The 13,773-nt window shown below is 54.2% G+C and overlaps 1 protein-coding gene across 1 annotated transcript in view; it reads right to left on the bottom strand.

The window, feature by feature from the left end:
* SCN4A (sodium voltage-gated channel alpha subunit 4) overlaps positions 1-13,773 on the bottom strand; it is a 46,758-nt gene that overhangs the window by 20,067 nt on the left and 12,918 nt on the right. The window contains exons 7-15 of the mRNA XM_056512098.1: positions 12,876-13,178; positions 11,201-11,264; positions 10,209-10,350; positions 8,122-8,334; positions 6,015-6,170; positions 5,686-5,809; positions 4,308-4,546; positions 1,396-1,569; positions 777-1,133 (exon numbers count right to left, since the gene is read on the bottom strand). Of these exons, the coding sequence (XP_056368073.1) occupies positions 777-1,133; positions 1,396-1,569; positions 4,308-4,546; positions 5,686-5,809; positions 6,015-6,170; positions 8,122-8,334; positions 10,209-10,350; positions 11,201-11,264; positions 12,876-13,178 (1,772 nt within the window). The remainder of the gene's footprint in view (positions 1-776; positions 1,134-1,395; positions 1,570-4,307; positions 4,547-5,685; positions 5,810-6,014; positions 6,171-8,121; positions 8,335-10,208; positions 10,351-11,200; positions 11,265-12,875; positions 13,179-13,773) is intronic.

Consider the following 13,773-nt stretch of genomic DNA (forward strand, 5'->3'; position numbering starts at 1 on the left):
TCCCCTGCCCTGCTCCTCAAGAAGGGAGAGCAGGGCCCACGCAGGCTGCAAAACAAGCTCCAGAGCTGCCAGCAATGGGGTTACCAAGTTTAGAAAGGATTTCACGCTCGCCTGGAACTCGCAGACCTGTGGCTCAGGCAGCACAGGCTGCACAGGCAGCCGGGGGAGTGGGGAGGGCAGGGGCAGGATGGGCTGAGGGGAGCAGGGGGTCCCACAGACAAGGGGAAGGAGGTTGGCTGTCACCAGGTGCCACCCGGAGCACAGTGAGGACTGGGGAGGTTTGGGGATCTGCAGGAGCCTTTCTGGATGGGCTGCTCCCATAAATACCTGGAGGAAAGGGTGGGATGGATGTGTGGATGGATGGATGGATGGATGGATGGATGGATGGATGGATGGATGGAGCTCTGCCTCCATCTCTCATCAGGAGAGTGGGAAATGGGGAAAGCAAGCTGAAAAAGCCAAGTGGAGGATACAGAGCAGCTTGAAGCTGAGTTCTGTTTTATCCCAGAGTTGCTCCTGCCTCTACCTAAAGCCCATTTGTGTTTTCTGTGCCTCAGTTTCCCTCCAGTTCCTGGTCTGGTTTCAGCTGGAGGTCCCTCAGGAATCATTTCTCCCTCTGTTTCACACAGAACTGACACAGCACATCTGTGCATCATCTGGGCAGGGAGGAGAATCCCTGTGCTCCCTGCAGCTCCAACCAGCCCCGTGGAAAAGCTGAGCTGCACAGAGGTGTCCCCACTCCACGACCCCTGTGTCCCTGCAGCCCCCAGCCTCACCACCAGGTTCCCGATGACCATGACCATCATGAAGACGATGAGGCACATGGTCTGGCCGGCCACCTCCATGCAGTCCCACATGGTCTCGATCCACTCCCCGCACAGGATGCGGAAGACGATGAGGAAGGAGTGGAAGAAGTCGTGCATGTGCCAGCGGGGCAGGGTGCAGTCCACAGAGATCTTGCACACGCACTCCATGTAGCTCTTGCCGAACAGCTGCATCCCCACCACGGCGAAGATGAAGACGATGATGGCCAGAACCAGCGTGAGGTTGCCCAGGGCGCCCACGGAGTTGCCGATGATCTTGATGAGCATGTTGAGGGTGGGCCAGGACTTGGCCAGCTTGAAAACCCTCAGCTGTGGGGGGCAAGGAGAGAAGAGGGGGTGGCTGGGTCATTGCCAGAAGGTGCCAGCAAGGCTGTGACATTGCCATTTGACCCTAATGAGCAGTTCAGTCAAGGCAGGAAGGGTTCAACCCCCAAGTGCTCTGACTATATTTAACTTGACTCAGCCTTATCTTTAACAGGGTCCCTCCCAAGCTGAGCCTCCACCATGAAGGAGGCTGAGCAGGCCATCCCCACCCTGTCCCTGTCACCGCCCAGGTGTCCCTGGCACGTACCAGGCGGAAGGAGCGGAGCACGGAGAGCCCCTGCACGTTGGCCAAGCCCAGCTCCACCAGGCTCAGGGTGACGATGAAGCTGTCGAAGATGTTCCAGCCCTGCTGGAAATACTCGTAGGGATCCAGAGCAATGAGCTTCAGGACCATCTCTGCCGTGAAGATCCCTGTGAAGACCTGTAGGAAGCAGCACCCTTGATCACTTGTTCATAAACCAGTGCTGGGCTGTGAGGTGGGGTGGGAAGCATCCCTCAGATAAAGATACAGATCATCATTATCAACATTCCTTCTTTTTTGGTGAATTCTCAAAACATTTCACCCTGTTAGGGCTGGTCCCAGTTGGGAACAAGCCCCCCAGATGCTGCCTAGTGTGGCTGGAGAAGCCAGACTGGGAATACTGGTGACTGATTCCTCTTGAGAGACACAAAGGTGAATGTTGGCAGCTAGAAATAAGAAATACATTTTCCTTGGCAAAGAGACACCTTTGGAATGACCGGGAAATCACAGGTGCCCAACACTGGGAACTGGGCTGCTGGTGGGATGCCCCTGTCCCTCCTTGAGCCCTGTGACAGCTGAGCTGGATTTTACACATTGCCCCTTTGCTGGGACCACAACAGCACCTGCAGTATTGTGTCACTGCAGAGAGGGCTCAGCCAGGTGACAATCGACATCCCTGCTGCAACTCATGGCACAGCACGTGCAGAGGGCCCGGTGACAGATTTGCCCTGACTGGAGATAGTGTTGGGACAGGTCTGTCCCTCACTGAGCCAGGAGGAGCAGCAGGGAGGCTGCTGTTCCTGTGTCCTAGGCATTGTCCCCACATGTCCCTTGCATGCCAGCCCACAAATGTCCCCTGTCGTGCTCCAGTATCCCAGTGGACTGTCCCCACGTGTCCCTTCCATGCAAGCCCATAAATGTTCCTGTCCTGCTCCTGCAACAGCATCCCAGGGGGTTGTCCTCACGTGTCCTGTGCATGGCAGGCCACAAACATCCCTTGTCCTCCTCCAGTATCCCAGAGGATTGTCCCCACATGTCCCCAGCATGCCAGCCCACAAATGTCCCCTGTTGTGTTCCTGCTTCAGTATCCAGGAGATGATCCCCACTTGTCCCTTGCATGGGACAAGCACAGACAAAGCCCACACACATCCCCTGTCCTGGTGGGACACAGGCAGGGGCTGTGGGGGATCCCTGGCTCAGTGGAGAGATCCCTGGCTCAGTGGGGACATCCCTGGCTCAGTGGGGGATCCCTGGCTCAGTGGGGACATCCCTGGCTCAGTGGGGGATCCCTGGCTCAGTGGGGGATCCCTGGCTCTTTGGGGGATCCCTGCCTCAATGGGGGGATCCCTGGCTCAGTGGGGGATCCCTGGCTCTTTGGGGGATCCCTGGCTCAGTGGGGGGATCCCTGGCTCAGTGGGGGATCCCTGCCTCAATGGGGGGATCTCTGGCTCAGTGGGGGGATCCCTGGCTCAGTGGGGGGGATCCCTGGCTCAGTGGGGGATCCCTGGCTCTTTGGGGGATCTCTGGCTCAGTGGGGGGATCCCTGGCTCAGTGGGGGGATCCCTGCCTCAATGGGGGGATCTCTGGCTCAGTGGGGGGATCCCTGGCTCAGTGGGGGATCCCTGGTTCTTTGGGGGATCCCTGGCTCTTTGGGGGATCTCTGGCTCAGTGGGGGGATCCCTGGCTCAGTGGGGGATCCCTGGCTCAGTGGGGGGATCCCTGGTTCTTTGGGGGATCCCTGGCTCTTTGGGGGATCTCTGGCTCAATGGGGGGATCCCTGGCTCAGTGGGGGATCTCTGGCTCAGTGGGGTGATCCCTGCCTCAGTGGGGGGATCCCTGGCTCAGTGGGGGCGGATCCCTGGTTCTTTGGGGGATCCCTGCCTCAATGGGGGGATCCCTGGCTCAGTGGGGGATCCCTGGCTCAGTGGAGAGATCCCTGGCTCAGTGGGGGGGATCCCTGGCTCAGTGGGGGATCCCTGGCTCAGTGGAGAGATCCCTGGCTCAGTGGGGGGGATCTCTGGCTCAGTGGGGGGATCCCTGGCTCAGTGGGGGATCCCTGGTTCTTTGGGGGATCCCTGGCTCTTTGGGGGATCCCTGGCTCAGTGGGGCATCCCTGGCTCAGTGGGATCCCCTCCGCTGCTCCCATCCCCACCTGGCCCTTCCCCAGCGGATCATTCCCCCGGGGGTGCAGCCGGAATCCGCTCCTGGCTCCAAGGAAGGGCTGGAGCTGCCTCAGCCCGGCCGTGCCTTGAGCACCGGCCCATTAATCCCCTTGTATTTCCTGAGTGAAACCAGAGCCGGGCCCGCCCGGGCAGGGACATCTGGCACTGTGAGCCTGGCAGGGCTGGAGCAGGGCAGGGCGGCAGCGGAGCAGACGGGAGCTCGCCCCTCCCTTCCTGCATCTCCCACCGCTCCAGGGGCTCCCGGGCTGGTCCCACCAGCACATCCAGCTCAGAGCCATTTGTCACCGGCTCCCAGCAGAGCGATAAATGCACCTATAAAATCAGGACAGCCAAGATTTGCAGTGATTCCACTGGGCAAATCCCTGATTATTATTAATTTTAATGCTGCGTTGTTGCTTCCTGCTCAGTGGGGACCTGTTTGTTCCCACGATCTGGAACACCCTCTGCTCTGCCCCGTGGCCACTGTGGTGTCACCCAGGGCTGGCAGCAGGGCTCAGATGCACCAAGCTGGGCAGGGACTGCGGCAGGAGGGGAGCAGGGAAGGATGGATCCCAATCCCACATCAGTGCCCTCGGTCCGGGCCGTGCCAGAGCCCAGCCCTGTGCAGGGATGCTGTGCACAGAGTCCTGCAGGGCTTTCTCAGCAGCTGGGATGTTTCACACAGCAGCAGAGGGCTCTGCCTCCAGCATGGGGTGTGGGGTTCTGAGCTCAGAGGGGAGGGCTGGAGCTCCCTACCAGGTTCCCCACGCTCAGCACGTTCTCGAACTCCTCCGTCATGGGGTAGTGCTCCATGGCCATGAAGAGAGTGTTGAGCACGATGCAGATGGTGATGCCCAGGTCCACGAAGGGGTCCATCACCACCAGCTTGACAAACTCCTTCAGCATCACCCATGGACGGCAGCAATTCCAGACCAGGAATGTGTGGGCAAATTTGTACCACCAGGGTGGGCATTTCTGGTGAGCTTCTTCCAGCTCTGAGGGTGGGAAAGGAAAAGTGTGGGGTTATCTTGTCCTCACCTGGATGGGCAAGTGCTGACCCTCAGGAGAACTTCTCCTGAGGTCCTGGACCAGCTCTGGATGGTCTATGATTTTGATATCATGGGATATCCTGAGCAGGAAGACATCATTGGGATCATTGATCCAGCTCCTGGCCCTGCACAGACACTCCCAAATCCCACCCTGGGCATCCCTGGCACTGCTGTCCAAACTCTCCTGGAGCTCTGGCAGCTTCAGGGCTGGGTCCATTCCCTGGGGAGTCTGGGCAGTGCCCAGCACCATCTGGGGGAAGAACCTTTCACTGAGATCCATCCCAAATTCCCCTGGCACAGCTCCAGCCATTCCCTTTTCCTCTCCATGGTCACAAGGAGCAGAGATCAGAGCTGGCCCTTGGGAGAAGCTGAGGTCTGACCACAGGGTCCTCTTCTCCAGCTGAACAAACCAAGTGACCTCAGCCACCCCTCATGTGGCTCCTCCAGATCCTTCATCATCTTCTCAGCTCTCCTTTGGACACTTTCTAAAAGCTTTAGATCTTTTTTGTATTCTGGCACCCAAAAAATACAGGGGCTAAAAGGAGGAGCCTTCCCATGCCCAGGCACAGAGGTGATGCAGTCCAGGCCCTCCAAGCTGGAGAGGGATGGAAAGGCAGATCAGCCAGGGGACTGTGGATCCAATCCTGCTCCCAGCCCCTGGGCAGGATTTGAGGTGTCCCTGCCACCCTGAGATTGCCAGGACATCCAAGGAGACTGCTCTGGGCTGGCCAGAGGGTTTTGTGCCTGTTCTTGGGGGGACAGGGGACATGAACTGCTGAGTTCATTGTGCTTTTTGCTAAAGCTGACACAGCAGCTCCTGGGAAGCTGCTCAGCAGTTCCCAGTTGGTTTTGGAGACTTCTCTAATCACCTGCAATCCCATTAATTTGCATGAGATATTGGATTTTTGCCTCTAGGCATCATCCCAGTAAACTGTGGTGAAAAGTCTGGCTTGAGCATCATTGACCCTGTAGAGAGATCCCAGGGCTGGAGTCATCCCTTGTGTGGGGCTGAGAGTTTGGGACAGCCACTGTCACCAACCCAGGCCCTCCAGGACTGACCAGGACTCTCACCCAGCAGGACATACCTTCCACAGCGTTGGAGATGACACTGATGGCACTTCCCACCCTCTTCTCCAGCCCTGGCCCGTCCTGGTTGCCCACAGTGAGGTGGTTGAGGTCTGGCTTCTCTGGCTCATAGGTGGGATTGAACTGGGAGGAGAGGAGGGAGGGATGCAGAGTTATTCTATGCTCTGAAAGACAGAGCAGGCAGAAAACAGGGAATGGTCTGGAGAGACCTCTGGGTGCAAGGTGGGGACCCCAAAAAGGCTTGTAGGACCCAACCCACAGCGAGGTGGGCACAAGCCTGTCCCCCCGGGAGGTGGCCGGGGTGGGCACGCTCAGGGATGGCACCTACATCAATGACAGTGTCAGATCTCTGCAGGGTGATCTTGGGCACCACCTGCCCGTTGCAGTCCTTGGCCTTGTCCTGGTCACTGTTGATGTCCGAGTCGTGTCCCTTCCCGGCCACGCTGCTGGGCAGGGACTCGCTGCTGGATCCGCGCTCCTGCAACTGCAACCCGGCCCTGTCACCCTGTGTCTGCAGCCATGGCCACTCCCAGGGCACCTGGGGGCTCCAGAGCTGAGAAAATTCCTTCCATCCCCAGAAGTGGTGGGTGCAGGAGGTTTGGAGCAGCCTGGGCTAGAGGGAGGTGTCCCAGGGCAGGGGTGGGACTGGATGAGCTTCCAGGTCCCTTCCAACCCAAGCCATCCTGGGATTTCCAAGCCTTTCCCTTTCCCTTTCCCTTTCCCTTTCCCTTTCCCTTTCCCTTTCCCTTTCCCTTTCCCTTTCCCTTTCCCTTTCCCTTTCCCTTTCCCTTTCCCTTTCCCTTTCCCTTTCCCTTTCCCTTTCCCCTCCTGCACTGAGCTCGCCACAGCTGAGTTAGATCTTTTCAGGTTTGGTCAGGGAGAATAATTCCTAAGGACAAAACTGAGCAAACCTTGGTTCTTCAAGCAGGAAACTTTACCCTTTGAAATGGGTTGTCATCCAAAATGGCAAAGTAGCAAAATCCTCAAGGGTCTTACTGAAATGTGACCTCCAGGATTTTTGCACTTGCATTAAATGTTGTATTATCACATTTCCATCTCATGTAAATTTCGTTTTCTTTCTTTTTCTTTCCAACAGTGCTGTTAAAATTTGAAGTTTATTACAGCCTCTCTCAGCACTGAGGATACCACAGTGGAATGGGAAATTTTGTATTCTCACAGCTCACTGCTGAGATCCAGGATGTTTTCCACCTTTAATCATGGGATATTAAATAGATCCAAGCCCCCATTTCTTGTAGTTGCTTTGTCCTTATCTCAGCTCTCTGTGTTTTTAATTTCTCTGTGTGACTCTAAAGGGAGACATCCCTTAACAAAGCCTTTGGGCACTTCCCTGGTTGATTTGCCTGACCCCAGCCCCAGAGTCCCCAACCCTCGGGCAGGGCTGGCTCAGACCCTTCCTGCAAACTGCAGCAGCCAGAGAGGAACAAGGCACTTCCCAGGGGATGTTGTGGCTCTGGACAGATAAGAGAAGAGTGTCAAACATTGGCTTGTGTCTCTACAGGTGAGGGAGGAGGTGTCTTGCCCAGACAAAGAGATTTTCAGAGATGTCTCCTGTGCATGTTGCTGACGTGGAACAAAATGATGGTTAGAGCTGGAAAATGGCTGGGCTGCTGCACCAGAGGCTTTTGGCCATGCTTTTATAGGAATGGTGTACTGAGAAACATTCCCAAGGATGGCAAAGGGATGAAGGTAACACCCTGGGACCACAATGGGGCATCTCTTGTCCAGATTGTGCTTTGGCCAAGCAGAGCTGGAACAGTTGATCCTGGAGGTCCCTTCCCACTGATATTTACGGAATCCCAGAGTGGGATTGGATTTGTTTGGAAAGGACTGGAAAGACCACTAATTTCCAACCCTCCTGCAATGTGCAGGGACACTTGCACCATTCCAGGTTTCCTTAGCTCCCCCAAGGACACCAGGATCTCCCAGGTGAGGTGCAGGGTGTCCTGAGCCCTTTGTGTCTCCAGAGCCAAGGGTCTGCTGACCCCTTGAACTCTGCTGCAGCTGCCCCATCTTCCCTGAATGCCTCCTCTGTGCCCTGGTGACACCAAGCTGGGCTCCTGCCAGGCCTCCTGATGTGAGGCAGGAGATCCCCTGGAACTTCTGAGGCCTTTTATGTCTGTCATGTCCTGTTCCTCTCAAACAACACCTGCCCCCGTGCTGCTCCTCTCTGCTGCCTGGGCTGGGATTTTGATGTGGAAATTTGATCTTTTCAGCCTTTTTTGTCCCCACCCATGATAGTATCTCAGTTTTTGGATTCAGGTGTGATGCCCAAAAGAGTTACTCCGTTTCTTCTTTACTTCCTACAGACCAAATGGAGCTTTTCTTTGGATTTTACACCATGCTTGTTGCTGTCTCCATTTCCTCTCCCCCTATTCCCAAGACCCCTCATTTTGGCCTCCATTTTTCCCACTCACCAGCCTTTCCTGCTCCTCTTGCTGCTTCTTCAGCTGCTCCATGAGCTGCTGGAATTCCTCCTCCTTCTGCTGCTCCTCCAGCATGGTGGCATCGTTCTGCTCAGCATAAGCCATGGCCACCACGGCCAGGATGAGGTTGATGAGGTAGAAGGAGCCCAGGAAGATCACCACCACGAAGAAGATCATGTAGGTTTTCCCTGCTGCCCGCAGTGTCTGTGGGAAGAGGTGGCAGGGATGTCACAGTGTCACTTTGGTGATGCTCCCAAGAGAAGGTGCTGACCCAGGACACCCTCCTGGTTGTGGTAGGAGGGAAATATTTTGCTCCTGTCTTCTCCAAGGACTGGTCATTGCCCAGTGGACCTTCCTGCAGGCCTTGGCACTGGGTTGGAACTGGTGGGAGGCAGAAACAACCCTTGGTTCCCATGGGCTGGGGGTGATGGAGGTGGGACCAATATTCCATCACTGACTCGCTTTGCTCAGCCCCCACCTTCTCAGTCTCACCTTCAGGCCAACATGGTCCTTTCCTGACTTTGGGCAAACCTTTCCAGAGGACAGGGGTAGCCTCAGGTGTAGGATCCCTTTTACCTGGGCAGCCTCTGGAGGCGGGGTCAGCTGGGGTGTTGTGGTGTCTCCCTAGAGGACAGCTCAATGAGGGGACAAGTGACCTGCTTGACAGTGCTTGATGGTGCTTTTCCAGCTGAAATCAATACCCTTAGCACAGCTCTGTGTTAGTTTAGTGGAGTACATGACAGATACCTTCTTTTGGAATCATAATTCTACTTAGTCTGACTTAAAAATTAATTATAATTTACTTACATGAGCCTATTGCATTTGAAGCAAATTGTATTTCTTTGATTCCATCATTTTTTCTGACTGAATGCCTTGTTTGGAAAAACTCATGACCATGCTAACACTCACTATGCTAGAAAACCATGTGTTAGGAGCTTAGAAAGCTCACTTTGTATCTGAAGCCAAGCTGGATGCCTCTGTTTCTCAGAATTCCCCCTTATCCTCCTTATCCTGTCCCTCAGCTCAAGCCAGAGATGCTCTGGACAATCTTAAAAATCCCTGATTTCCATGATAGAGCTGACAGCACCCTGGGAAATACGCTGCACTCCCATGCTAGGGAAGCAGTAGATGGAACCATCCCCATCTCCACTGATCCTGGCTGGACCCACAAACCACAGGAGAAGGACCCACAAGACTCCAGTGAGTGACTTTTCACCTCAGGGGCAGCAGGGAAACAAGAGGAGCACTTGCACAGTGCTGGAGTCAGTGAGTTGGGAGTCTCTTAAGAGTTGGGAATTCTTAAGAGAGAAATCAGAGTGCAGGGATTGAATTAAAACCTTTGGATGGATTGAAGTATATTAAGCCACTCACACATAAAGTAGAAGTTTAAGTTTAAGTGTAGTTTTAGTGAAAGTTTAAGTTTTAGGATAAGTAAGTCAGTAAGTTTTAGCATGAGCTCTAATGCTTTTAGTAAGTAAAAGGTTTAGATACCAAAGTTGCAGTGTGAGTTCTAGTGAAGGGTGGAAAACATGCTGATGTTTTCAGTAGAGGCTCCAGGACCATGGCTGCAGACAGTACTTAGACATAATAGAGCTATAGTAAGAATATTGCTGACATTTTTCAGATAGAACAAGAGAGGTTGTATGAGTAGCTGTATATGTAAGCCAGCATGCTAAGAAACTGGAATTCTAACAGGTTAAGGAGTGCTGGTCTGAGTTTGTGTCCTAGCTTGTTGGGAAAATCCTATATAAGGGTTTGTACTGGGGAGAGTTAGTGCATTTGCCATTGCTTTTGATATTGCTTTTGCCAATACTTTTGATATTGCTTTTGCCATTACTTTTGCCATTACTTTTGATATTGCTTTTTCCATTGCTTTTTCCATTGCTTTTGCCATTGCTTTTGCCATTGCTTTTTCCATTACTTTTGCCATTGCTTTTGCCATTGCTTTTCTTTTTGCTTTTGAGACTGATGTGCTCTGTAATAAACAACCTTTTAGCAGCTGCCAGCTGCGTTGCTCGTTCCAGAAGATAGCCCGAGGCAGTAAGCTCACAGCACAGGCAGGGAGGGGCAGTGCCTACCAGCTGGAAGAGGTTCTCCCAGAAGTCCTGGGTCATGAGGCGGAAGAGGGCCAGGAAGGCCCAGCTGAAGGTGTCGTAGCTGGTGTAGCCATAGTTGGGGTTCCTGCCGGCCTTCATGCACTGGTAGCCCTCGGGGCACTTCCTGCCAGGGGCAGCAGGGATGAGAGGGGCCTGCAGCCAAACCCATCCCTAGGGAGAGGGGGTGCAGCAGGGGCACCCTCCCCTCCAGGATGGATGCCTGGACTGATACCAACGGCCCCTGTCTGTACCTGGTACCCCCAAAGTTGATACAGGCAGCATAACTCAGACTGAGACCCCTCAAGCTGATAAATTTGGGATGCCTGAACTGATTCCATCTCAAGTTTATACAGTTGTGATGCCCAGACTGATACCCTCAAGCTGATACCATTGGGATGCTCTGACTGACAGCCCCTCAAGCTGATAAATTTGGGATGCTCTGACTGATTCCACCTGAATTCTGTATTCTCACAGCACATTGCTGAGATCCAGGACATTTTCCACCTTTAATCATGGGATATTAAATAGATCCAAGCCCCCATTTCTTGCAGGTGTTTTGCCCTTACTCTGAGCTTAATTCCCTCCGTGGTTTTAATTTCATACAGTTGTGATGCCCAGACTGATACCCTCAAGCTGAAAATTTGGGGATGCTCTGACTGACAGCCCCTCAAGCTGATAAATTTGGGATGCTCTGACTGACAGCCCCTCATGATAACAACCTCAGGATGCTCCAGCTGATAGCCCCAAACTGGTACAGCTGGGATGCCTGGATCAATACCCCCTCAAGCTGATACCATTGGGATGACCCAGCTGATACCCTCAGGATGGTCTCCAGGCTGATCCATCCCAGACTGCTCCCCTGCAGACCCCCATTCCCAGCCCCAACCCTGTCCCATCCTGAGCTCAGGGGTCCTATGAGCTGTGCCAGCTCCCTGTCCCCTCCCAGCTATCCAGAGGGAGGGGGTCTCACTCACCCAGCATCACTGCTGTTCCCACAGAGCAGGGCGTCCAGGGCTCCCTCCAGGAAGTAGTAATTGGCTTTGCAGGTGGCGAAAAAACAAGGAATAAAAGAAAATAAATAAATACATAAATAAGCATAAACATTGATTTTCAAACTCTTGGGTGCAACTTGTTGTAGGGAAAATTCCTTGAATCCCAGGGGAATTTGCTGACTCCCAGTGTCAGGCACATTTCTACTCTCTGTTGACTTTGTTATTTGTCTTGGCTCTGTCTCAGGGAGCTCCTGGGATTCATTCATCAATGCAACCAGGTCTGGAAACAGCTCTGGATCTGGCTAGGGCCAGGACACCTGGAAAATGGGTTAACATGAGGTCAAAGGATCAGGGCTGGCCTATTTTCCTGGAAAATCAGGGAATTTGTAGGATGCACCAAGCATGGGGCACTGCAGGGGTCCCAGAAGAACCTGGGGAAAGTGCTCCTGCTCCATGGCTGCACTTCTCCTGCTGCTGCCATTCCTGCTGGGGCCACAAACCCCTGCTCACAGACCAGGGGTCCCTAAAGCTCTTCCTTACAGCTCCAGCACAGACCCAGAGCCACAGGGCTGCCAGACAGGTGACCCCAGGTCACCTGCCCCAGGGACACACCCACACCTGGGTGTGGCAGAGGGCAACTGGATCCAATCCTGAACATCACCCAGCACAGCCCTCCCAGGACTTCTGGAGCTTCTGAATCCTCCCTGGCCCTGCCTGCCTGCCTGCCATGAGGCTTCTCTTTACCCTGTGGGGGCTCAGGGAGGAAATGCCCTTTTTGTGCAACTCCAGGTTTTTGGTCTGGCCCCATGCTCTGCTGCACTCATGGCCTTGGGCAGCTGCTCTTTGCACAGAGCTCATCAGATCCTATGGGTTGAATTTGCCCCCTACCAAAACCTTGCTGTAATGGATGCCAGAGCTGATTGTGGGGCCAGGCAGCTCAGCTGAGACCAGCCTGGCCTTCTGAGCTTTACTGGGTGTCCTGAATGAGATGTGGAGCATCCCTGCAGGGCCCCCTGCCACCCTGCAGATCTACCAGGCAGATTTGCTGAGATTTTTACATTTTCCAAGAGTTTGAAAACTGAAGAACAAACAAAAAACTCACCACACTTTGGGGGAAATTTTCAAAGAAGGGGTAGGAAAGGAGCACCTTAGACCTTCCTCAGGACCTGTGCTGGTCCCACCCCTCCCTCCCTCCTGTGGCTTTTGTGGTGTTGTGTAAAGGGTTCATTGGGCACTGTAGTACCTGGGGAAGGATCCAGATAGTGAAAAGTGCGTTAAAAATGTCATTCCTGCATCTTTTCCTCAGTTTTTCCACCCCAAGTTCCACCTGCTCCTCAAGGGTTTGGTCTCCCTGCTGTAACTACCATAATGGGACATTGGCCCTGACCAGCAAGTGAGAGAGATGGAAACACTGGTCCATCCAAACCTTCCTGCTGTGACACCTTCCTGGAAGAGCTCAGTTGCCCAGGTGGGCCTCATTTTCCTTGTCCAGGAGGATTTTACCCAATCTGTCCCTTCTGTGAGGGTGCAGAGCCTGTTCCACCCATCAGCCTGGGCAGGAAGATCCATGAGCAAACCTTGGCGTGGCCAGGAGGAGCAGGAACCTGAGGAGCAAACAGGGTGAGGGGCAGAGGAGAAGGGGCTGCAGGAGCTTTACCTTCATCGCTGATGTAGGCCTCGAAGTCAAAGGTGCTGTTCCCGGTGAAGTTCCCGGTGAAGTTCCCGGTGAAGTTCCCGGTGAAGTCATCCGTGAAGCCATAGGAGGTTGAGTTGACCAAGGTGTCGTTGTCCAGGAAGGTGCTGTTGGGGGGAGGCCAGCGCACACACTTCTGCCGCAGGTTGCCCATGAAGAGCTGGAGGCCGATGAGGGCGAAGACGCTCAGGCAGAAAACCGTGAGGATCATCACGTCCGAGAGCTTCTTCACCGACTGGATCAGAGCCCCCACGATCGTCTTCAGCCCTGGGGGGGGACACCACTGAGCTGACTGCTCCTTTGGCCACTGTGGGGAGCAGCCTGTGGCGTCCCCAGAAGGCGCTGGCTGTGGTGGGGACGTGTGTCACCACTGAGTTCAGGCCCACACGTGGCTGGGCCCCCCACAACAGCACCCTTGAGCTGGTGCTGGTGACTCCTGCATCCCAGCCTTGGGATATCCAAACCCCACCCCAGCCTGCAGCCATCAATTCCTGCAGATTTTTTTTTTTCCCTAAATGCCACAATCTGGCATTTTTTGTATCAAACCACTGGAGTGAAGTGCTTTGGATGGAACATGAAGAAGTTCTTTGCTGGCCCAGCTGGATGATGCTGTGCACCTTTCCCAGCTCCAGAAAAGCCTTCGTGGTCTAACTGCTGTCCCTGGGTGGTTGGGAGCCCAGCCAGACTCCTCATCCTGATCCCTTCAAGCTGCAAAATCCCTAGTGTGCTCAAGTGACATCTGCACCTGGATTAACTAATCTCTGCCCCCAACATCACTGTTCCCTTCCCAGAGGAGGTTCATTCACAGGTCCTCAGTGGGATTTTTCCATGCAGGATGGAGTTCCTGTCAGCCAAGGTCTAC

The sequence above is a fragment of the Oenanthe melanoleuca genome, chromosome 27 (assembly GCF_029582105.1).
Source record: "Oenanthe melanoleuca isolate GR-GAL-2019-014 chromosome 27, OMel1.0, whole genome shotgun sequence".
NCBI lineage: Eukaryota > Metazoa > Chordata > Aves > Passeriformes > Muscicapidae > Oenanthe > Oenanthe melanoleuca.